The sequence below is a fragment of the Malus sylvestris genome, chromosome 2 (genome assembly GCF_916048215.2).
Source record: "Malus sylvestris chromosome 2, drMalSylv7.2, whole genome shotgun sequence".
NCBI lineage: Eukaryota > Viridiplantae > Streptophyta > Magnoliopsida > Rosales > Rosaceae > Malus > Malus sylvestris.
The window spans coordinates 1,537,522-1,563,253 of NC_062261.1; the positions used below are offsets into that span (position 1 = coordinate 1,537,522).

Genomic DNA, 25,732 nt, shown 5'->3' on the forward strand with positions numbered 1-25,732 from the left:
GCTAAATTTCTTTGGCTTTATAATCAAAATGGTCTCTGAAATTGACATGATTTCTCACTTTAATCTTGAAGATTTAAAATCGATAAAAGTGATTGATGAGATTGTACACTGTCAATCAAAATATTTTAGTACTTCTATGAAAAATCTTCGTTAAATTGAAGAAACTACCAGTTTTAACGTTGATTTCTCACTGAATGACAAAAATGATTGAAAGTGAACAATCTCAAAGATCACTTCTATGACTTTTAAATCTCGGTCCGATTTTCTGGCCATGCACTCCTTGATAGCCTGTGAATTGATTGAATAAATGAAACGAGAATCCAATGACATAACTACAAGGAAGAGTGCATAACGAGAAAACGAGAGGCTGAATGTTGCTGCCAAAGATTAGGGTAAAGGAAAATCCACAATCAAATTCCAAATAAATATCATTAGATATATCTATAAAGATGAGATTCGCGGATTTGGACATCGATATTAGTCACCAGTTAACATCTGTGACAGAAGATCCAGGAGAAAATAATCAGCCATCACCAATATCAACCTTATGAATTAAATACTTTTCCCAAATGCAGGACTGCCCCAAAAACTCAGGCTCACTACGCTCCATCTGAGAGTTCGTCCCCGTCCCCGTCCTCGTCCTCGGTGAGCTCCGAGCACGTAGAGAGCTGCCTGGTTTCTTTAACCCATGGCTGAAGCAGCTCCATAACATTTGTTCTCCGGCAAACAATCCGCACCGTGATTTTCCATACTTTTCCCTTCTTTGTTTTTTCCATCTTTCATCTCACGCAACAAAATTTCATCAATTACGCAGGACCCGGTTTCTCACTTGCCTTGTAAAACAGCATTTTCTGTACATAAAACATCATGTAGCCCTGTGCTGCCCTCACAATGTTCTCATTAACCAGTGTGATCCAAGCATCGTCGCACTTGTACCATTGATTACTCAATCGCAAGTAAGTCACGTAATGGCCTGCATCGAGCTTGCCTGTGTGAGTGACGACAGCAAACAACTCAAAATCTGAACACAAGTCATTTGATGCATCAGGCTCGTCCCCATCAAAAGGCAAAATCCTATTTCCAAATCGGCTCCTCAAGATGGAAGATGAAAGATAAGGAGCCATGTCGAGTGAAAACGGGAACTGCAAATAACGGTCAACCTTCCTTGACATTTTCCTCACCGAAGAATGTTCAAATCGCTTGATATGGAAGCACGAAACCAAAGGAAGCTTTCTTATGGACATTTGCTTGAGAGACTCCTGCCTCACCTGACACTGCTGGCAAAAAAATTTCTGGTCAGAGCCCAATCTCTCAGGTCTCGTAAAACGGTCCAAGCATCCCATGAGGGTAGATACTCCACAGTTTTGGCTGGAATTCATGCAATCCGCCTCGCCATTGCAAGAATGACTTGACTTCGTGGACCCAGTCTTTGCAGAACCTCCTTGGTTAGGTTCCAAATCCAGTGAGATGTCCACACATGGGTCATATGTTGTAGACGTAAAACCACAGGCCATACACATGACATCAGATCGCAAGATACCAGAAAAAACTCTATGAGCAACACAACAATCTCCATTGCCTGCACTATAAAAGAAATGAAAACTTATCAGAATCACATTTTTTTCCCTTTCAATAAGTACATGGAAAAATACAGGTGAAGATCCATGTCAAGATGCATATCAAAAAAAATTTAATGTCTGGATACACTAGATAGAATGCCTTGGAATCCATCTCAATCTGACAAACATTAACATAACAATTACACTGAAAGCTTTACTGATAATGTGTACAGCCTCTACATCCTATACGTCCCAGATCAGTCAGCTATCCTATACGTCCCAGATTAGTCAACAAAATTTGGAAAATGCACCCCCTTACTTTCTAAGCAGTGATGATGAAAAACTATATTAACAAGCAACATGAGGTCATAAGAAGCAATAGCGGCAACAGACAAGAGGAAAGTTGGACGGCAACAGAAAATACCCAGTATCCAAGATGATAAGAAAACGTAGTTAAGTCAGACAATAACCTATGCCAACAAGTAGGTAGAAATCAACAAGATGGCTGATGATGCAAGAAAAGATTGAATTGGAGCTCCCACAAGGACTGATGAGAAAACTTTTTCTGGCTGCCAACCTAAAAGAATCTTCCAATTTTCTGGGTTTGGGATCCTTGTTATAATTAAACCCTAAACATGGCAAAAAGGTTGAGTTAACTGAGGATTATGAAATACGAGAACTCCCAAGCTAGATAAACCCAAGACAGCTAAATGAAAGTTGACTTACTGGGTGAAGCGGATAACGTCTTCAGGCCAGCAGGTAGAGGTTGAAAATTAGCCCTAAATCTTTGAGCACTTGTCAACTCCTAGGGCAACAAGCAAGATACCTAAACCCACACCCTGCATTTACATGTTAAAGTCACCTTAGTTTAAAGAAAACTATAAAAAAATACATATGTTGGGGAAGTCAACTGCTCCTTAGGAACTCTTATGTTAGTTGTCTTGCAATATTGCCATAGCACCTAATTTTTCACTTCATCTTGTAAAAGTTCATGATCAGCTCATTTTCTGATATAAGAGAGAAGTATTACGGGAAGCTCTCAAGCCATCAACGGGTTCACACCACTAGTTTACCACTATGCGGCCACTCATAAATTAAAGACGCGATATTAATATAAAATTCTAAGCTGGCTAATGAAAAGCAATTACGATTTATGAAATGTACAAACCCAAAGCCAACAACTCCCTAGCTAGTAAAACTAGATAATTCAATAAAATCTTCTTCTTTTTTCAAATCAACAATTTATATTACTCTATGCTCTATGACTGAGACTGGATTCTATCTACAAATTTCAATATTAAATGAACTTCAAAAGCTCTCAGAAAATAATCAACTTGCACAAAATCGAATGCGGTTTCAACTATAGGAGCTTCCAGAAAGAAATTAAATACACAGGGGCCTACTGATTCAAATTCCATACATGCATTCAGAAACAATACACATTCAAATTTGGTTCTTTGGTAATTGTATGTTATGATATCCCCATGAATTTCAAGTAAAATGCACATAAAACACAACATGAAAATTAACAGAGACAAGTTTCGGATTAAGAAAGAATTAACCTTGGCTCTCGGGTCTCCGCTGATCCTTATCCACCTTCTCATGAATCCCATCAAGCATAGAAATGAAGAACTCATGCGCGTCCTGCTGCTCATAACTCGCCAAATTCGCAGCGTACTGCCACCAACTACGGCATTACCACAACAACAAATCAGCAAAAACCCGAAAAATCAAACAATATTTTCGCCATCGCTGCATCCCTGACCACCTACATTGTAATTAAAATGCGATTTGTACAGAGTACAAACCTGTACAAGAACTTTGCGGGGCTATAAGGCGTCCGATCCCCTGAAAAAACCGCCGAAAACGTGGCGTCCATGTCGCAGGCCAAGCACACACGCGCAGCACCCTTGTTCCCGCCACTTTCAATATTATTGGCGGTGGCTTTCTTCCCCGCGTTCTCAGCATTGCTCTTCTTCTGGCAGAAGTAGCGGTTGTGCCGATCGCTGAGGAAGTAGTTCCGCAGCGGCGGCGTGTGGAGCAATGCCTGCAGAACCGAGTTCATAAAGCACGTGTTTCCCAAATTGTTGAGCCCGCGCAATCCCCAAGGTAAATCTGAAACGTCGCCGTTTAGAGGACTGGAATTTCTTCCCACCAAGTATTGCTCTCTCAGATCAGGCATCCACGGCTTGTAATCGATACGGCGTCGCTTCCGGAGATTCTCCGGCGCGTACTGCTGGACCGTTGACGCGGCGGAGGATGCTAGCGTCGAAGCGGCGGTCTGAGCCAAGACCACTGCGGCGTCTAAGTCGCGATCGTAGACTTGGTCCCTACACGCGCAGCAGAAGAGCTCGGCTCGGTCCACGTCGACGGCGATCTCGTGACCGGGACGCATCGAGAGGGCGTGAGCCGCCGCGTGGGATGGTCCGGATGGCACGTGACAGTGGACGGCAGCGCACGTGATGCACGCATAGAGCCTGGGACGCGCAGACTCCCCGCACGCGCCACAGCGCGGGACTTCCTTGGGATCGCGGCGGATGGAGGCGCGGCCACCGGGCGGTTTGACCCGGAGACAGTCCTGTAAGGCGCGGAAGGGCTTGGAGCCGTTGTTGGAGAGGAACTCGATTAGGTGGGGACAGGGATGGGGCAAAATCTGGCCGTTGATCTGTTGGCGGGGATGAGTGATCTTGGTCATCGACGACATGGACGGTGATGATGGTGGCGGTGGCGGGGATTGGGGTGAAAATGGTGGAAACCCTAGGCTTAAAGGACCCAAGGTTCATGGATGGGGGGACAGATCAACGGCTGAGATTAAAGGGAATAGGAGTGAGAGTCATGGAGTGTGATGAGTACCGTAGTGGCAGTTCAGCTTCTTTAAGGGTTAAGAATTGGTACTAAAAAATCAGTAACTTACAAACGGAAGCTCTCAAGTTCGAATCATTAAATCATTTTCATCATTTCATGTGATAATGAATATCAAGTTACATAGTGCATTTTCGATAATCATCTTAAATTGTTGGTTTATGCTCACCGTCACATCGACACTGATTTTGAGAAAGAAAAAATATCAACATTATTCTAAAAATTTCCGCTTAGGATCTCCTAAGCCTCGCTTAAGCGCTAGACGGCTAATCATCGTTCTGATTAGCCTCTCAACACTTGGAAAATAGGAAATGTGCCTAAACTTGCACTAGACGGTTGACCACCGCCCGAATCATTTTGTTGGCTCACAGCCATGGGATTGGACTGTAAACCTATGGATTGCTTGGGACTACGATTTCGGCCATTAGCTCATGTAGATTTGCCTACACAAATTTAATCTCAAATCATTACTACAAATCGTGTTGTTTTCCTTTTCCAGCAAACAATTGAATCTATCCCTAGAGAGTAATATAAACCTTGAGAAGAATCCTTGTGCCAATACGGAGGACCACGTCATCACTACTCCGTCTATGAAAGTACGAATGACATGGTCCTCCGCGCACTGTATCATTTCCTGAAGGTGAAGCGGGTCGATGACAGGGATGCTAGAGAGAACATATTTTGGTCAAAATACAAACAAATGACTGAGTATGAAATGAATATCCTTCACATGGGCGTATTTTGTGTGTACTCTGGTGCATTTTTCGTAACTTGGTATGAAAGAGTAGTTGTCAGATAAGTAACTCATCGTCGATAGAATAGTCGGTTTTTTTATTCGAATACAGGACTCTGTAGGAAAAGAAAGAGAGAGAATAAACCGTAGGTTGCGGAAAGAGGTATCTCTGATTTGCAAGGTAATCTGGTGGCTCAACATCACTAGACTACTGACCGTCTAGAATCCACAACAGCAGCTATTCGATTCAGGCTGATGGAACAATGATGTTCATAAATTTCCTTTTGGCAAACGCCAACCACCACTTATTGGGAGTCCCGTTCGGTCTATAAGCAACGCTCAATAATCTACCGCTTGCTTCCTCCCGTATCTGTTTCAAATAATTCCTCAGCAATTCTGCAGTCATTCAATACTTTGAAAGTTAAGAGTCTATATATGTAAAAGAGTGAAACTGAAGATCAAAAGACGAAAAACACACGATAGTTGCTAACAATTCAAGTTCAGTTTGTAGCTAAACATTTGAAATTCTAACAAAAACATTCCCTGTGGAGGGTCTGTTTCTTGATTTACATGGAATTGATAGTCTAGCAACAAGTCCGACGATTCAAGACCATCTATGAAAGAAATAAAGGCATACTCCGTAACCTGGGAAGCATGCCGACAAATATAAAGGCACGTCAAGGTCACATACTCAGAAAGTCAAAAATCAACCAATACTGAAAACAAACAAGGCAAGTCAAGCATGCAAACAAAGGTAGGGCTCCTTGTGTTGTGAGAGTTCACGAGAACTAGAGTGATAGCATTTGTTCGAAATGTTAACTGCTGGAATATTTCAAATCAGCTTGACTTTTATGTTCATCAATATCCATTAAGTTGGTAGTTACAGAGAAGACATCAAGAGTACCTTAATCAAAAACCAAACCCTAGTTCAATTAACATCAAATAAGCCGAAGTTCAATTAACATATAAGAGTAGCTTATAATTTTAATCGGCTTTTTGAATAAACGTCTATTTTGGTAACAAAACCCTTAGATAATTAAGCTGAAGTTCAATTAACATATAAGAGTAAATAATATGAATCAGCTTTGCTGGCAACTAAATGTAAGAACAGATGAGAAAGAGCTTCACCTGCTTCCTGCTGGGACTGAGGAAGAGGGAAAAGTCCCGGGAAAGGGAAACTCGGCTCTCCAGGAACAGGAACTTTTTCTAGTCCCAAATTAATAATGGCCTTGGTTCCTTCAGCCAAAGTTCTGCAACCCTCAAGCCGCTTCAAAGCCACATTGATATAAAATGTCAAATAAATGAGGAGCTTATCGGCCGAGCTCTTAACATCAAAGTTCCTAAAGAAAACATTAGCGCGAAAGAATGAAATCGCTTCATCAACAATATCCGTTCTATCTGCACACAAGAAGATTCCTCATATCAACAACAAAAACTACAACCAAATCAAACAATTTCATCAGCTAACAATATGAATGTGTTTGTACACATATCAGACCTTGCTCTGAAACCGGGGCAGGTCCCTTTATGTGGCTTTTCAACGGCAACAGAGGGCATCCACAAGCTTTAGTAATTCCTTCATCGTTGACGAAACTAGAGTGATAAACCTGTCACCATAGCTGTTGTCAAGTGTTGTTTTAACCAAATCTTTCACTAACAATAATTTCTCTCCCTAGTGTATCAAAGAAACATGTATCAAAACCGAAAAATTGACGATCAACAGACAATGTTCCTCCGATAAACCGAAAATTTGACGATTACCAGCTAATGTTCCTCATCAATCTATCAAATGATGAGCATAAAATTGAAAATTAGGAAAAAAAGATTGAGTCTTTACCATCTTTCCGAGCCAAACGACGACGTATCACCACTGCTTTGATTCCAAACAACCAATTGGGTCCCTGAAAATGTTCAACGATGAAGACATTACACAATAATTTAGGTGAAAAAATGACGAAAAATTAAAATTAAAAAACAGAAAAATAACCCAAATAAGAAGCTTATGACTGCAATTGATAGAGAACATAAATTGTAGTTATTATTGCTCGATCATTGAAAAGGAATTCGGTTTCGTTATTTTCTCTTACTCTCTAGATTTTCTCAGCTACCAAACACCATTCTCTCTCTAGATTTTATCAATTACCAGGAAAACAGAAAGAAAAATTAATATTAAAGGAGTAAATATTGGGCAGTAAATTCAGTACCTGATCGAATAATATCTCCAATGGGGGTTTGGAAATGTTGAAGCTTTCAGCTTTCAGAGATTAGAGGAGGAGGGAGAGTTCTCAGAGACCTGGCATTTGGTGGGTGGGAGGAAGGAAGAAGGGAGTTGGATCCTGTAAGGTGAATCGGTGACACTTCGCTTTCGAGAGTACGCTGCAACTCGCCATCTTAACCGTCGATCACATCTACGCGCCACCCGGGTTTTTTACTTTGTTCAATCACAAACATGAGGCCCATTTGTTCAACATATATTGGGTTGAACAACTAAAAAGGCCCAAATGTGTACATTGTGGTTGGGGCATGGAAGTGCTTTCTTGGAGAATCCTAGTAATTTTGCACGACCAGTTAATTCGCTACACTATACGAAAATAATAGGTTTTGAATCAACTAGTTAAGGATTTGGTCGTTATCATATCACTTGTTAAAAGTTTTTTAACGAATTGGATGTTATCGGGTCATCTGTTTAAGAACTCGATGAGATATTGTTTGCCAGATCCATGCATTAGAATGGCAATTTCTTGTATAACCGTTAACTCCACACAAAATAACACAACTCATTAATGAATCGAATCACCTGTTAAGAACACATTAAGATAACAAGTTAGACACGACACGACTCGTTAGGTTAATAGATACAACACAAAAACGACGCAAACACCAAAATACTTCTTACAAAATTAGTTAAGAAAGATGTCATATTGAATATGTGATATCATTATCTGTTTTTTTGTGTCCTTGTTTGCCTCTAATATTTCTATGTTGCCCTTGTTTTAAGTTTTTTTTTAATAAATATTTATTTTTATGGATCGGTCCCTTATTTTAATGTTGTGGGAAAAAGATATTCTCCGGATCCCTTCCACCTAAGCCTCATGACCCACAAATCCAAATCTTTGAAATTTGATTCAACGACTACAAACAGGAGGGCCCATTAAAAATTATAATAATTTTAACTGTTGAATTAAATTTCAAAAGCCCAAATTTGTGGATCATGAGGATTAAGTGGAAGGAATCTGAATAGGATCCCTTTCCGTTGTGATGTCCTTTGAAGACTTTTTGTCCTCCAAAATTATGTACAATCAAATTAAATTTAAAATGGTGATTAGGTCTCCACTACCAATCTTAGTCAAAAGTCTATGCTTAAAAAAACAAAATTACAAAATTAATCCAACATTTGTCTCCTTTTTCGGTGAATGACATTTTCCCCCAACTGTGAACAACCAAACCTGTCAAAAAGAGACAAGATAGCTGAGATGGAAGATCAAGTGTTCGAGTTGGAGGGGGACCGAAGCCAGCCTAGAATTTTTTGGGTCATTTTTTATTACTCATGAAGTGGGAGAAATTATTCAATATGCGGAAACACCATCAGATATATTAAATGTCATAATACAAATGGTTGGAGATTTAGAAAAAAAAAAAATTCAACCCCTTGTGTTATGGCACTTGGTGTACTAAATCATGTTTTTCCTGCATACTAACAAATTTCTCCTAAAGTGGAAGGGAGCTCACCACCTAATTGATTACCATTTAGAATAGTTTAGTTTAATTGATCTAAAACACAAAAGATTTTTCAATGTGTTTCGAACAGGGCAGCAGAGACTCCATATGTCATTATACAAGGGACACTTTTCTCTATGATGTATCGGCATGTGTTCATGACATATTAAAAGATCTCTCATAAAATAAATTTTTCAAAATTTAGACTAATTTAACGATAAACAATACAGTATGAGCATCTTCACATTTTAGAAAGAAAAAAAAATTCAATGTACTCAGAACACGATGTGACACCACATATTATTATATAAGTGGAAAAAATATCTCCCACTTTAGAGGGTGAGGAAAAGTATTTCCCATTTTTTTTTATTGACTATAAAACCCAAACCAATGAGCTGCCTGATTTAGGGATGAGACCCACACGGCTTTGAGCCTTTCATTTCTTAGGAAAGGCATCCTCTCCAAATCCATTCCTTCTAATCTATTAAATTAAAGGATCTGTATCATTGAAAATTGATCAAACTACTGAAGTTATTATAACTTTTAAAATGGGCCTCTGTTTGTAGCCGTTTAATTAAATTTCAATGGCACAAATCCCTTAATTTGGTAGAGTAGAAAGAAGGGATCTGGAGAAAATCTATTTCCGATTTCTTAAACCACGTGACACCACACCACTATGTTTAGCTAAATCATTAAAGTATTTTGTTACACAATTATTTATAATACCAAACTTTTAATTTCGTGTTTGAAATGATTTCCGCACATTATTATTTTTCTGTGTTTACATCCAAGTTTAGGAGGAGAACCGGAGTGCTAAAGTCACTTTCTTTCCGTTGGGCCCACGAGAAATTATGTTTGCAACGTGGTTGCGACAGCATGGTTCAATTCAAACTTGGTGTTTGTTGGATGGAATAATGCATTCCTTTTTCTGCAAGGTCGAATTCTTTTATACGTAATTTAGATTATATTTAAATATCGATTGAATAAATCCTACATGTAATTTAGATTAGATTCAAATACCGCTTAAATAAGCTTGACGATGCCGATAGTTAAAGGCCAAGGGAAGATACTTGGAGTAAAAGTTTCTTACAGACAAGACCACTTTTGGCATGCTTTGAAGAGGCCAAGGGAAGATACTTGGGGTAAAAGTTTCCTACAGACAATACCACTTTTGGCATGCTTTGAAGCCTCAAGTGAGTTAACTTTGAAGCAAAAACACAAAGCATAACAATGCAAACATATTGATATATACAACATCGTCAACTTCGGCAACATCCTATCCATATTAATCATAACTTAACGACAACAAAGCTTTATCCCACTAAGTAGGGTTCACTGTATAAATCTTAAAAACCCGGTTTCGCGCAAAGTTTTCCGTATTAATCTAAACTTTCAACATCCTAAAATTTAAAAATTTAAAAGAAACAAAGAAAATCACAAATCTTAAAACACACCAGAGGTTGAAGTCTTAATTATAATTTACAACCACTGCGGCCAAAGAATGATGGATGATATTAGAAACTAATTGTACCTGTACATAGCATGACCTTCTACTACTGGGAATTATCAAATTAAAAGATTAAACCCCAGGTATCAATCAATTAAACTCGAAAACGACGATGTAAGCATGTAAGGGATGTTCGTGAGAGGACCACGTTGGAGGGCAAGCTCGTGGATGTCCTTGACAATGTCGAACACGGCCTCAGGTTGCGCTAGTCTAAGTGCATTCTCCGACATCATTTTGAGTTCGTCTGTTTTGGTGCTGAACCATTCCGCTACAATCCTTGCTGTTTCCTTGGGACTTCTGGTGAAGACGCCGGCCCCATTGTCCACCACATAAGGCACATTGCCCTTTTCCTGTCAATCGAAGCGGAGATGTTAATTGAAATGTTGAAACAAATCGCGCAAGAAGGAAAGAATATGCATGATCATCGCTCACTTGTCCGGGAATGTAGTCGTTGAGGATAATAGGAAGTCCCCTGATCAATGCTTCTGCTATTGTGCCAGGTCCTGCCTTTGTTATGATGCAATCACAAGCTCCCATCCATTTTTCCATTTGTGTCTCAAATCCTCTAACCTGAAAATTCAAAGAATGTAAAAATCCTACATCGAGATCTTGACAAAAACTGCGTCAAAGTTGTCGAGACAACATGTTTTAACAAGCAAGGACTAATTTGTACCTTCACTGGTATGTTCCATTCATCGGACTCAAGTGTGGCAGCGAGGGTTTTGTTCCTCCCGCATATGATGATCAGCTGCCCTATCGGTTTTCCAGCTTCTTTATCAAAGAGTGTTTCTGCGAGAGCCCTTGCAGTTTCCTTTACAGGTCCCATTCCTTCGCCGCCTCCCATGAGCAGAACCGCAGGCAAGTCAGGGTCCATTTCGAGTTCTTCTCTGAGTTGATCCTACGCAACCGCAAATTAGAGGGAGCAAAAAAGGACACAATTAAGAAAATTCAGTAATCAAACACTCAATATCGACCTTCATTCATACAAACACATTTTCAGATGGGTTGCAAGCATACAACACTACACACCTTGGAGAGAACCGCGCGGGCAAAAGAGGGTCGGATGGGCAAACCAAAGACACATGTTTGAGACTCGTCAAGGCCGTCTACTAGAGCCCTTTTCGCTACCTCCTGTGACGGGCAGTAGCACCTATTGACCCCGGGATGAAACCATGTACGATGGCAGGTGTTGAGGTCAGTGATAACCGTCACGAAAATAACTTTCTTCTGCAGGCCTTGCCATTTGAGCACCCACAGAGGAATGTGTTGCATCAAAGGATGCACACTGATTATAATGTCGGGCTTGTACTCCATTAGACCAGCCTCCACCTCCCTTCAGTTAAAACACTTCACTAATTAGTACTTAATTAGCTAATCAATGTAAAAATGAAGATTAGAATCAGATTCTCCACCAATTAGTTGAAGTCTCTAAAAGTTGAATAGGAGAAAAGCAGATGATTAAGAATCATTTCAAAGAGAAAATAAAACCTTAAAGCACAAGTAGAAGTTGTAAAATGCTCCTTCAATTGATTACAACTAAATATCATGCTTTATCGAACTTCAATGGGATTTTTTGTGACTAATTCGGTAGGAGCACCCGAACACACCTTCTGCAGGGCACCTCTCACGAACGCCCAACACAAGGGCAACTCTACCGAAGTTTCTCTCCACTTGCAGAATTATTAATGGGGTATTTGTTGAACTGAAAGCGAAAAGTGGAAGGAGGTAAGGGAACATACTTGGCATAGTAGGCGGCTATAGCAGCGAGATAGACTCTGTGGATCCATCGAGGAGAGGTGCTGTGAAATGCAACCTTCCACAGCTGCACATGTTTCACCATGAATTTGTACGACCTCTCCATGTCGTTTAACGGCCAACCTGTGTACTCTTTCCACACATCCTTCACAAATATCTGAAACATCGAATAAATGACTCATGAATAATTGCAGGAACAAAGAATATGGAAAGATGAATAAAAATGCTCTCTTTCTCTCTCTACATGTATGCAGATATTTCCGAGTAGAAAAAGGCAAAAACTTTGGCAAAGATGATTCAAATTAAACTATGAACTTCAAGAACAAAAAAGAGTCAGATGCAAATTAAAAAACGATATAAAATAAAATGAAATAAAAACCATTAAATTTTGATCAGAAGAAAACCCAAGAAAATTCAGAAGAGAAATCAAGAACCTAGATCAGCAATTACCCTGTATTCGTCGCCAAACTCCATACGGAAGGCATCACGAATGGCCTCAGCGGAAGCGCGGTGGCCGCCGCCGGTGTCGCTCATGAGAATCAAGACGTTCTTGGTCCGCTCAGCTCCAATCTGCACGAGCTCCATCGTCCCCTCATCCTCGTAATAATCGTCATCACTCTCGTCGATATCGCACGCCTTGTGGTGGTTGTGGCGGTGGTGGCTCTGGCTTCTGTGGCTTCCGCCGTTGTTCTTGAGGTAGCTGCTCAGGTAAGAATACCCGCCAACCCTCTCAAACACCTTCTCTGTTATTGACTTTCTCGGCGACGCCACGGACATCATAACTAAATTAATAACCTGCAAAGACTCGAACTTTAAGAAAAACCCAGTTGCCGTCAACGGTCAAATTGGCTTTCCCGCCACCGGAAACGATGGTTTTCCGGCGGAGGAGAAAGTTTGGTCCAGAGAGAAACAGGGGTTATAAGCTGAAGGAATAAGGAACGATTTTTTGAAGAATTGGCGACGTTTTTTGGCGGTGGTGAGATTTGTGACGGTTGAGTTGGCAAATGTGTGGGGAGCTGGCTATATTGGTGTCTGGATGCTGGAATTATGCTTTGGAATTTTTGGGTCGGGAAGGAATTTTCCAGCCGTCGGATCCGCATTTAGTTTTGTTTTGGAATGTTCGATGGGAAAGATTCGAATCTTCACAAGGCTGGAAGTGTTTCCATTGTTTTGGTCAATAGTGTTTCTATCTGTTAAACCCTCTGCTTTTCTGCACTTGTGTGGGTTTGCCTGCTTTGGGGCCCTTGGGTTTTTGGGTATTTGCTTAGGTGGGGCTGGAATTTGGTTGGCTTTCTTCCTGGGTCTTGGTCCAAAATAATTACTTATTTACGTTTCTTCTCACAGAAATACTTAGGGACAGCCGTTCGAATTAGATCATCCCACGACAAGAGACACAGAGCAACATAGTTCATGTATTTTGGTTTGAAGGCTCGTGAGCCTGCGAGGGATAGTTGACTAACTGTTGGAAAATATTAGTGTTTTAGTTTATTTGAATATTTAGTTTTATGGGTTTAGCTCGTTAGAATTAGGTTTTGTTAGAGATTATGGTTAGTTTATTATAAATATGGTGCTTTGTTATTCATTAGAAAATAATTCATTCACAATATAGTCTATTAGGGTTTTGTAGCCGTTTCGGCATTCTCTTTTATTTAATAATATTCTTATTTTCTTGTAATCTTATTCGTTGCGCACTCTGATATTCAACTTAGTATCAGAGCAAGGTTGTCCACATGTGAAGCCAAACGGCCACACTCGCTCCACGTTACCCAGTTGTTGTCCACTTGTAGGTTTGAATATCCGTCACACGTGCGGGGGTGTGTTGAGAGTTGTCCCACATCGATGAGGGACAAGATTTGCTATGTGCTTATATTGTCTTGGGCTACTCCCCATATTGCCAATTGATTTTATGGTGGAACCTCAATTTCATCACTAACAAGATTTTTTAAGTATCATGCAAGGTGGATTGTTCCACTCACTTACAAAGATTTCTCCCCAACTGAACCCATGTCGGTCATATTGTTTATGCAATGCATCGGTGTAACAGTGATGTCAAGCATGTGATTCCTTATACAATCATTGTCACCAACCTTAACAATATTATCGAATTGAATTTCAAATATATAGTCACCTTAAAATAGCATGGGAATACCTACTTTCTATTGTTCGAACAACTGCCTAATTATCTGATTCACACAATAAAGTCTTCATACTAAAACTAAGATCCCACTTTCTATTGTTCGAACAACTGCCTAATTATCTGATTCACACAATATATGTCTTCATACTAAAACTAAGATCCAAGATTTATTCATATGTTATTGTTTGGCCCCAAAATTACACCATCGGTCTGAACAATCGAGGTCGTTGAATGAGCGGATATTAGACCGTCGGATGACAAGTGGTTGAAATGACTTTTAGTTATTATAGAGAAATAGTATGATGATTTTAATCATGATATTATCTCTTAATATTAACTAGGATATTCAAACATAATATTTGATATATCCAGTCGGTTGAAAAGATGATCTGATCCGTCTTTAGCTCGAATGGGCTCATCCCAGGTGCATGCAATCTCATACATGTCCTATTTCTGATATGGAAGTGGGTGGTACAATTCAAATTGACTTGGAATTTATGGATGGGGTTATTGCACGTGACTTTTCTTGGAATATGTGGATTATTTCATCAATTAGAATTTAGAATTTAGAGTTTTAAGTTGGTGAGGGAGTCATCATGCTTGCACTTGGTCTCAGGGATTCAATTGGTGAAAGTGATTTAATGGAATTATGATGGGATAAGTCTGCCACAGATAGGCTTTTGGATGGGTGATAGGATAGGTTTCATCTTGCTTGAACCTATGCCACAGATAGATGCCATGGATCAGCCTTAATTCTACGAATTTAAGTTTCAATTGGTTTCTATGAAGTATTCAAGGTCACAAGGGATCATGCATATCTGAAAGATAATATTCCTATTATTCTGCGACTTACGACGACAATCTTAAGGCTGATGGTGAGTTATAAATACAATGTTGCGGACAACATTCAACCCTTCCAATTTCAATACACAAATTGTCATGCGTAAACTCTCGCTCTTCACGAAACCTCTCAACAACTTTGAGATTTTTGTTTTCTTTTTCCCCGACACATCTTGAGTTTGGATAAACAGCACTGTCGCCTTAGAATCAGCCGATCACGAAGCACCTTCAGTTTGGATAAACAGCACTGTCGCCTTAGAATCAGCCGATCACGAAGCACCTTCAGTTTGGATAAACAGTACTGCGACGAGGCAGACTGGTTATCTATCCAAGTTTCAGTCGAGAATGATTTTTCAAATCACTACTGGAAAACCAGTTATCAATGGCGTTTTGAAAACCGACAAAAAATATATATTATTATCGGATTTTAAGCAAAATCCGACAGAAAATGGATGCAGTGACGGATATAATAAGCGACAGCATTGCCTGCATCAGGAAATGAATTTTTCGACATAAAATATTCTAAAACCGACAAAAATTGTGTCATATATAACCGACAGATAATATATTAATAATAAATAAATAAGCGCATTTATGTCGGCTGAAACCGACAGAAATGAATTAACAAAGAATAAATAATAGTAATTCGTGTCGGATAAAACCGACAGAAAAGAATTAATAATCATTAAATATTAGCATTTTCTGTTGGCTAAAACCGACATGAATTAATTAATAATAATAAAAATTTTAAATCACTTTCTGCATTTTCCATATCCCCTGCATTCACCATCCAACCACTACTTGCAGTTTCAGATAGTACAGAGAAAGCTTATCTCCCTCCTTCATGGTACTAAAAAGTTTTAAGCATCACTACAAATTACTCTGACAAAACTTCATGGCGCAAGGCATACAACTACTTCATATATGCAAGCAATAGGATAAACATTATAAAGCAACTTATAGATATAGCCGCCCATGCTAGCCCGGGAATCGGCCGCCACTATGACGCCATCTTTGAAGATGAATGCAAGCGAGGTTGTCCCTTTGGCCGGCTTCACCATCTAGATAGCTTCCTTCTGAAATCCTTCAAACTGAAATAGCAGGAAAAGAAGAAAAAAAAAACCATAAATTAGTCAAACCGTACCACACAAAAGACTAAGGACCACGAAAAGAGAGCACAAAAAGCACATTGGAACTCACATCATTGGTGATAGGAACCTCGAATGACGGAGGAGCAGAAACGCCGTCAGAACATTGAGCGTTCCTTTGATCGCCGGCTGCAGAAGCTCCTTCTGCATATTAAACAAAAAATAGCACCACGTTTTCAAAATACACATAATTAATCAAATATAATCAAAATTAGAAGGAATTTGATAATGTGTACTGGCGCGAACCTCGGGGTCATGGACTTGATCGATGATGCAGGGAGAGGCGAGGTGGAAGACGCCGGAGCAACCATTTACGGCGACGAGCATGGAGTTGTAGTCGATGAGGTCGATTTAGAAGAGACGGAGGCGCGACTCTGCTTTTAAATGCTTCGAGACCGCTAGTGTCAAGCTTCATAGCTTCTTAAAATCCTCTGAGAAGGACAACATTAGAGATAAAAAAAAACTGGTGCAATCCATGCCCAATTTCAAAGATTCGGTAATTAAAATCGAAAAATTTGAGAGAAATTAGAGGCTGTGAAAATACCTTGGAGATTTGATGATTTCACAGACCAAGAAGAAGGGGAAGAACGGAGAGTGAGATGGAGCTAAAGAAGAGAGAGAATGAGAAGAGGGGTTTATGGTGTAGGTGTTATAAAGGGAGGTACAGAGAAGGATGACAGGAGTGGAGTCGAGTGGAGAAAAGGGGGAAGGGAGAAGCAGCGGTGCGGGGAAGATTGAGGAGTTTTATAAATTTAGGTTATTTTCATTACTGTTGGTTAAAATCGACAGAAACATTTTTTTTAAATAAAAAGCGACAGAAAATTTTTATTACTGTTGGTGATAACTGACAGAAAAAAAAATGGCGGCAAAATTCCCCCTGAAAATTTTAAATTCCCCCCGAAATTTTGTTACGATTTTAAAAAATAAAATAATAATTGTTTGGTTTAATAAATAAATAAATAATATGTAATTAAATAGAATATGTTTTTAAAAATTAAATAAATAATTGTTTGGTTTAATAGATAATTTTTACACTTTTGGTTTAATAGATAATAATCCATGTAAAATATGCGATAAAGAAACAAAAAGAGAATTGTACAATGAAAATGTCATCACACAAACTAAATATTGTCTAATCAATACTTGAAAAACATAAATAAAAATTTAGCACAAATTACTTTTCTCACTTCAAAATTTAGGCAAATTTATGCATTCTACGAAACTAGTTTCCATGATCTAACCGTCAAACTTGTTTGTAGATACTACAAGATCGCATACGTAAAAAATCGTAAAAAACAAACATTCAGATATTACGTAACAGAACAAAAAATTTCGACGGTTATAAACGAAAATTCACAATTTAACGGTTATTTTAGCTTCGATTTTAATGATTTTTTACAACTACACTCCTCGACCCTATAAGAATGTAATGAATAAATTTGATCTTCAATTTAAAATATTTACACTAGTGGATACCATATTTTATACTTGATGGGGAAGTAAAACATTAACTCTAAGTGTTTGTTTAATTTACCGTTTTGACTCGATATACATTCTACGAAATATTTTTCAACGATCCAACCGTCAAATTTATTTGTACACACTCTGAGATTGCATACGTAAAAAATTGTAAAAATCAAACATTCAGAGATTGTGTAACGGAACAAAAGATTTCGATGGTTATAAACGAAAATTCACAATTTAACGGTTATTTTAGCTTCGATTTTAATGATTTTTTACAGCTACATTGCTCGACCCTATAAGAATGTAATGAATAAATTTGATCTTCACTTTAAAATATTTACACTAGTGGATACCACAAATCCTATTTTATACTTAATGAAAGTATAACATTAACTAGAGTGTTTGTTTAATCTACTATTTTAATGCGATACGCATTCTACAAAGCGTTTTTCAACGATCCAACCGTCAAACTTATTTATACACACTCCGAGATCACATACGTAAAAAATCACAAAAAACAAACATTAAGAGATTAGGTAACATAACAAAAGTTTTCGACGGTTATAAACGAAAAATCACAATTTAACGGTTACTTTAGCTCCGATTTTAATGATCTTTTACAGCTACACTCATCGACCCTATAAGAATGCAATAAATAAATTTGATCTTCAATTTAAAATTTACACTAGTGGATACCACAAAATCTTATTTTATACTTAATGGAAGTATAACATTAACTCTTAAGTGTTTATTTAATCTACCGTTTTGACGCGATACACATTCTACAAAACTTTTTTCAATTATCTAACCGTCAAATTTGTTTGTACATACTCCGAGATCACAAACGTAAAAAAATCACAAAAAACAAACATTCAAAGATTAGGTAACAAAACAAAAGTTTTCGACGGTTATAAACGATAAATCAAAATTTAACGGTTATTTTAGCTCCGATTTTGATGATTTTTTTACAGCTACACTCCTTGACCCTATAAGAATGCATTGAAAGAATTCGATCTTCAATTTAAAATATTTATACTAGTGGATACCACAAAATCTTATTTTATACTTGATGGGGAAGTATAACATTAACTCTAAGTGTTTGTTTAATCTATAGTTTTGATGCAATATGCATTCTATGAAACTTTTTTCAACGATCCAACCATCAAACTTATTTTTACACACTCTGAGATTGTATACATAAAAAATCGTAAAAAACAAACATTCAGAGATTAAGTAACGAAACAAAAAATTTTGATGGTTATAAACAAAAAATCACAATTTAACGGTTATTTTAGCTCCGATTTTGATGATTTTTTACAGCTACACTGCTCAACCCTATAAGAATGCATTGAATGAATTCGATCTTCAATTTAAAATATTTACACTAGTGGATAATTTTTTATACTTAATGGAAGTATAACATTAACTCTTAAGTGTTTGTTAAATCTATCAATTTGATAGGATATGCATTATACGAAACTATTTTCAACGATCCAACCGTCAAATATGTTTGTATATAATCCGAGATAGCATGTGTAAAAAATCGCAAAAAAAAAAAAAAAAACATTCAGAGATTAGGTAACGGGACCATGAGTGAAAAAAAAATTTAAACCATTTGTTTATTTATTTATTTATTTTTAATCAATGTAACATTTTAAAATAATAAAATAGTAAATTTCTGTCGGTTATAACTGTCACAGCCCGTCCCGGAATTTCAATTTCCGACGACGTGAAATTACAGAAACGCCCTTAAACGGGATTAAGGTGCGTAAATTTGGTATTTGTTTTACACTAAGATCCTAAACTAGGGATTAGAATTGTTATTAGTATGTGTTAAATTATCTGTGTTGGACTTTAGGTGGGACCCTACCCCCTAAATCATTCCCTCAATTCTGGATCCATGTCTCCTTCTCTCTCTCTTCCTCATCTTTCCCTCAGTCACTCTCACACTCCCTCATTCTCTCTCAAACTCTCGGACAAACACCCAAGACCTTGAAAACTTCACAAGTTAAGGTTGAGGAAGGTAGCATCGTGTTTGTGAGGACCATACGAACACATTGGTATTGTTTTCAGGTAAGATTTCCCACGATTTCACGTAGAAAACTCAAGCCCGTGAAATGACACTATTCATGAACTTTGTGTTTGTTGATTTTTAGGCCAAACTAAGATCATAGGGAGCTCTAGGAGGTTCCCACGAAGCTCGGGGTGTGAAGTTTGGAAAGTTTGGACGTCGAAGTGACCCAGTTCGACGTTTGGCCGAATTTGGAAGATTTTGGAAGGTATGATCTAGTAGTTTTTAGGCCCTAAAACCCTTCCAACGTGATAGTACTTGTTAAATGCTTCATTTTTGTATAAAATGCGAAGAAATTGGTTGAAAAACGAAGGAGAATAGTGGATTTGAAAATTTTCCAGAAACCGGCGAACAGTCGCCGGCGACCGGTGACTCGCCGGAGAAGACAGGGAATATTCCGTTAAGTTTGACGGAATATTCCGACGCCGTTAGTTAACTTTAACGGAAACCGTTAGTTTTTAACGGAATATGCTAGGATTTGACGGAATATTCCCTAACGCCGTTCACTGTAGCCGTCAGTGTGCATGTCACGTGGCCGCGCGTGGGCCGCGCGTAGGTCCGTGCCACGTCAGGCGCGTGGGGGCGCGTGAGGACTCCAAAAATTATTTTAAAAATTTGGGGATGATCCTGAGGTTGTGTAGGTCACTGTGGTATATTCATATACCCAATTTGAGCATCGTATGAAGAATTAATTACCTAGTTTGGTTTAGGTGCGTTAAATGTGCGTTAAATGATTGTTTTAAGTTATTTCACTTCTAGGTGGAACTTTTAACGAGGACGAGCACATCCAGGGGCGTCAAGGGGGTTACGACCCGGCGACATACCAGTGAGTGGGCATTTGTTTTTATATATACCTATATACTCGATTTCCCCAGAAATCAAATTTAAATGAAAAGTATATTAAAATGAAATATGATGTGATTGCCATGCATAGAATATTATGGATATTATGAACTGTCGTATGATGCATATATGTAAGGTGGTGCTGTGGACGCACAGGTAAGTATTTAATTACTGTTATGTTGATGATGATGATATATTGAGCTCATATCCTGCACCATGGTTTAGTGCTTATAGTATTCACCGCATCGCACGCTCGCCTTGGATCCAAGTAGATGCTGGTCGTACAGTCCACGCGGAGTGGGTACGACGGGCCAGTCGTAGAGTGTTAGTGAGATTATGACTGGTGGGTGACCTTAGGTTATTGTATACAGATGATTGATGAGAGAAGCACTAGAGCGAATATTACCATGAGTCGTTCAGACTACATTAGGTGGTTCCGACTGATGTGCAGAAGGCCGGACAGGTCACGCGGAGTGACTCCGGCAGAGTGAGATTGATAGATGTTGAGCTCTAGGTTCAATCGTTCAGGGCTATTAGAGGGCCTCCGATTGATTATTTCTTTTACCTGATTATATTATGTTAATGCATTCATACTACACTGTTGAAATTGGCATGGTACATTCTTTATTGAATCTGTTATAAGATTGATGATTGAGACAGTTGAGATATATATGCTATATACTATTTTTCTGGGAAAGTATACAGGTTTTCCAAAAAGGGGTTATAATTGTGGATTTATGAAATGATTTGGAAAAGCTTATTTTCGCCCACTCACGTTTTCTGTTTTTCGCCCCTCCAGGTTCTAGTTGATAGTTGAGGCGTTGGTGGCCTACGAGGACTGCTTCGGCGTTCTGACAGACTAAATAAATGTAGGATTCACCCGAGGGTGTTGTAAAATAGTTATGGTCCTACTTGACTGCACCTAGACGCTTATGCTCTGTTTATGTGTGTTTAGTACACTCTTATGCACATAGAATGCTAGGTTGTAAATAACTGCAATTAGTGGTTTTCGTTGACTCGTATTTTATTATTAAATCGTTTCCGCTTGCGTTATGGTTACGTCACACTCACGTGACGGCCAGCACGTCCTAGTCTTCGGGTTAGGGTGTGTCAGTTTGGTATCAGAGCATAGGTTGCAGTCCTGTATAACTAATGAGTTCTTCTATTGATTTTTGGATGTTTTCTGTCAGAATTATGCCGCCTCGTAGAGATCATCGCCGTGCTGCTGAGCCTAATTTCCCCGATATAACTCAGTTAGGGGCAGCAATGGCTCAAGCTTTTCAGGCTAATATCCGTCCTCCTCAGAGAACGCCCGTAGAGACGATGTATAATCTGAAATTGGAAACTTTTGAGGGAAATGAAGGTTATGAAGGGGCAGAAAAGTGGTTGGATCGAATTGAACAGACCTTTCAAGTGATGCAAAGTCAGGGAAACCTGCCAGCTAATAGATGGGTGGAGACCACCACCTGGTTTTTGGGCCGTGAGCCAGCTGCGTGGTGGATAAATCAGTCGAGGCACATGGCACCTGAAAGGGCAGCCGAATGGGAGGTATTTAAGGAAAATTTTATGAAGAGATTTGTTCCTCCGGAATATATAGATCGCAAGAAACAGGAATTCACCAGTCTGAAGCAGAGAAATATGTCTGCACATGAGTACTACAGGAAGTTTACTGATTTATCCCGTTATGATTCTGATTTAGCGGGTAATCAAGCAGAAATGCTTCGTCGTTTCAAGCTAGGATCTAAGAAGAAGTACAGAACGTTTGCCAATGCACTTCCCTGTGCCGATTATCATGAGTATTTTGAGATTCTGGTCAGGATGGAAGACTCTGATAATCTTCCGGACAATGAGGATGAAGAGGATAAGGGTAATGGTCAGAAGAAAAATGAGAAAGGTAAAGGTGTTTCCATTCCAGGACCTCGTCAGACGCAGAATTTCAAGAAAAGTGGAATGAGTTCGAGTTCTTCCAGTGGTGGATTTAGTGCCACAGGTCCGAGGAGAGGAGGTGGTAGGTTTGGTAATGGACCTAGATTTTCTGGTCAGAGAGGCTTTGGTGGTACTGGTAGTTCGGGTCCTCCGTTATGTCGCCGTTGTAATTTCCGACATCATGGGGAATGTAGGAGAAGCAGTGGTGCATGCTTTACATGTGGTCAGACAGGACATAGAGCTATGTATTGTCCCCAGAATCAGCAGAGGCCCCAGCAGCCTGTTATGCCAACCTCAGCACCGACTCAACAGAACTTTAATTCAGGCAGTTATGGCCAGGGTGGTCGTGGTGGTGCTTATCACTATCAGGGTGATGCTGCTCCTTATGCTCCGGGACAGTATCACTATTCTCAGGATCCTTATTTTCAGAGTGGATATTCTCAGGATCAGGGAGGTTATACTTCATATCCGTCTATGCCAGCTAGCGGATCTCAGTGGTATCAGGGGGGTCAGCCCCAACAGAGCGGAGTTGCTGCTAGTAGTACAGGGTCGTTTAGGCCGCCTGTCCAGACAGGTCAAGGACGTACTCATCAGGGACGAGGTAACCAGAGTGGCAGAGGTCGTGGAGGACGACAGCCAGCTCAGGGACGTGTTAACCACATCTCGCTGCAAGATGCTCAGAACCATCCAGACTTGATTATGGGTACGTTGAATGTTCTTGGTCATTTTGCTAGAGTCTTGATTGATTGTGGTGCTACACACTCTGTGATTTCTCATACATTTGCTCAAATAACGCAACCTCATCCTTCACCTCTAGGGTTTGATTTAGAGTTTGCTATGCCTAGAGGGGATAAATGTTATGTTGATAGTTTTTACTCTGGGTGTCCAGTGATGGTAGATAATGTCATTATGCCTGCTAATCTTATCCCGTTAGACATCGTGGATTTTGATGTGATTTTAGGGGCGGATTGGTTGCATTATAATCGCGCCCATATAGATTGTTACGGGAAATCAGTTACTTTTCTTCGTCCTGGACTACCCGAGGTTACATTTGTGGGTGAAAGAAGTGGGGTGAGGCATGGTGTTATTTCCGCCATAAGGACAAAGAAATTGTTATCCAAGGGTTGTCAGGGATACTTGGCACATGTGGTGTTAAATGATGTTGATTCCGGTAGTGTGGAGGAAGTCGGAGTAGTCAGACACTATCCTGATGTATTTCCAGATGATTTACCTGGGTTGCCTCCAGATAGAGATGTGGAATTTTCGATTGATTTGCTTCCAGGTACGAACCCTATCTCTTTGACTCCTTATAGAATGGCACCAGCGGAATTAAGAGAGTTGAAAATTCAATTGCAAGAGTTAATTGATAAAGGTTTCATTCAGCCTAGTTCTTCACCTTGGGGAGCTCCAGTGTTGTTTGTAAGAAAGAAAGATGGAACTTTGAGATTGTGCATTGATTACAGGCAATTGAATCGGGTGACGATTAAAAACCGTTATCCCTTGCCTCGTATAGATGATTTGTTTGATCAGCTCAAAGGTGCCTGTGTGTTTTCTAAGATCGATTTGAGGTCTGGGTATTATCAATTAAAGATTAAAGATGAGGATGTTCATAAAACAGCTTTCAGGACTCGTTATGGGCATTATGAGTTTTTGGTGATGCCATTTGGATTAACGAACGCTCCTGCAGCTTTCATGAGATTGATGAATGAAGTATTCCAGGAATATCTTGACAAGTTTGTTATTGTTTTTATTGATGACATCCTGGTATATTCTAAGTCGAAATCAGACCATATTCGACATCTTAACTTGGTGTTAAGGAAATTGAGGGAACACCGATTATATGCCAAATTTAGTAAATGTCAATTTTGGCTGGATCAAGTGGCATTTCTGGGACATGTGGTATCAGCTCAGGGAATTCAAGTGGATCCTCAAAAGATAGCAGCAGTGGAAAATTGGGAACAACCTCGAACGGTCACTGAGGTGCGGAGTTTTCTTGGTTTAGCAGGTTATTATAGACGGTTTGTTCAAGACTTTTCTATGATTGCCTTGCCATTAACGAAGTTAACCAGGAAGGATGTTAAGTTTGAGTGGGATGAAAGTTGTGAGCAAAGTTTCCAGCAGTTGAAGTATTGCCTTACTCATGCACCTGTGTTAGTACTTCCTGATGATAATGGTAACTTCGAGATCTATAGTGATGCTTCTTTGAATGGTTTGGGTTGTGTTTTGATGCAGCATAGTAGAGTGATTGCCTATGCTTCTAGGCAGTTGAAGACTCATGAAAGAAACTATCCGACTCACGATCTTGAGTTGGCAGCTATTGTGTTTGCTTTGAAGATTTGGAGACATTATCTCTATGGCGAGAAATGTAAGATCTTTACCGATCATAAAAGCCTTCAGTACCTTTTCACTCAGCATGATCTTAATCTTCGTCAGAGAAGATGGTTGGAATTGTTAAGTGATTATGATTGCACGATTGAGTACCATCCGGGTCGTGCAAATGTGGTAGCTGATGCTCTGAGTAGAAAACCTCAAGGGCGACTTAATGCTTTGTATGTCAGTCGTGTTCCTCTTCTGGCAGAGTTGAGATCTACTGGAGTAGAGTTAGAATGGGAAGAGCAAAGTGAAGCTTTTCTTGCCAATTTTCAAGTCAAGCCAATTTTAATTGATCGGGTGCTTGCAGCTCAATCGTGGGATGAAGAAATTCAAGAATTGATCAATTTAAGAAATGAAGGGAAGAAGAAAGATCTCAAGATCCGAGGATCAGATGGTATGCTTATGCAAGAGAACAGGATGTATGTGCCTAATAATGAGGAACTGAAGAAAGAAATCTTGGATGAAGCACATTGTTCGGCTTATGCTATGCACCCAGGAGGAACTAAAATGTATCATACCATTCGACCATTCTATTATTGGCCGGGTATGAAGAGGGAGATTGCGGAGTATGTTAGTAGGTGTATTGTTTGCCAGCAGGTTAAGGCTGAAAGAAAGAAGCCGTTTGGGAGATTGCAACCACTTCCCGTTCCCCAGTGGAAATGGGAGAATATAACGATGGATTTTGTGTATAAGCTGCCACGTACACAAAATGGTTTTGATGGCATTTGGGTGGTTGTAGATCGACTTACCAAATCAGCACATTTTATTCCAGTAAGGAAGAAGTATTCTTTAAATAA

General features: G+C 39.3%; 4 protein-coding genes and 1 long non-coding RNA gene across 6 annotated transcripts; 2 read left to right on the forward strand and 3 right to left on the reverse strand.

Annotated features, from left to right (window-relative positions):
- Positions 1-415: 415 nt before the first annotated feature.
- On the reverse strand, positions 416-4,523 carry LOC126584968 (ubiquitin C-terminal hydrolase 22-like). The gene is made up of 3 exons (XM_050249349.1): positions 3,368-4,523; positions 3,122-3,246; positions 416-1,579 (listed from the first exon to the last, which is right to left on the reverse strand). The coding sequence occupies exons 1-3, from the start codon at positions 4,261-4,263 to the stop codon at positions 807-809; spliced, it is 1,794 nt and encodes a 597-aa protein (XP_050105306.1). The 5' UTR covers positions 4,264-4,523; the 3' UTR covers positions 416-806.
- A 577-nt stretch (positions 4,524-5,100) lies between these two features.
- On the reverse strand, positions 5,101-7,525 carry LOC126585027 (actin-related protein 2/3 complex subunit 3). Of its 2 annotated transcripts, XM_050249433.1 has the most exons (6): positions 7,359-7,525; positions 6,992-7,055; positions 6,653-6,761; positions 6,283-6,552; positions 5,371-5,550; positions 5,101-5,270 (listed from the first exon to the last, which is right to left on the reverse strand). In XM_050249433.1, exons 2-5 carry the CDS (start codon positions 6,992-6,994, stop codon positions 5,402-5,404), a joined length of 531 nt encoding a protein of 176 aa, XP_050105390.1. In that variant the 5' UTR covers positions 6,995-7,055; positions 7,359-7,525; the 3' UTR covers positions 5,101-5,270; positions 5,371-5,401. The 2 variants fall into 2 exon arrangements, with proteins under 2 accessions (XP_050105390.1, XP_050105382.1); XM_050249425.1 differs by having other exon boundaries at positions 5,101-5,550.
- A 2,704-nt stretch (positions 7,526-10,229) lies between these two features.
- Positions 10,230-13,287, reverse strand: LOC126611893 (monogalactosyldiacylglycerol synthase 2, chloroplastic-like). Its single transcript, XM_050280214.1, has 6 exons — positions 12,584-13,287; positions 12,118-12,290; positions 11,408-11,711; positions 11,052-11,276; positions 10,811-10,948; positions 10,230-10,728 (listed from the first exon to the last, which is right to left on the reverse strand). The coding sequence occupies exons 1-6, from the start codon at positions 12,911-12,913 to the stop codon at positions 10,465-10,467; spliced, it is 1,434 nt and encodes a 477-aa protein (XP_050136171.1). The 5' UTR covers positions 12,914-13,287; the 3' UTR covers positions 10,230-10,464.
- Positions 13,288-20,553: 7,266 nt separating this feature from the next.
- LOC126592131 (uncharacterized) lies at positions 20,554-21,663 on the forward strand. Its single transcript, XR_007612601.1, has 2 exons — positions 20,554-20,619; positions 21,436-21,663. It is a non-coding gene; the product is annotated as an uncharacterized LOC126592131 (long non-coding RNA).
- Positions 21,664-21,830: 167 nt separating this feature from the next.
- LOC126587672 (uncharacterized) lies at positions 21,831-24,768 on the forward strand. The gene is made up of 2 exons (XM_050252758.1): positions 21,831-24,567; positions 24,755-24,768. Exons 1-2 carry the CDS (start codon positions 21,831-21,833, stop codon positions 24,766-24,768), a joined length of 2,751 nt encoding a protein of 916 aa, XP_050108715.1.
- The last annotated feature ends 964 nt before the right edge of the window (positions 24,769-25,732 follow it).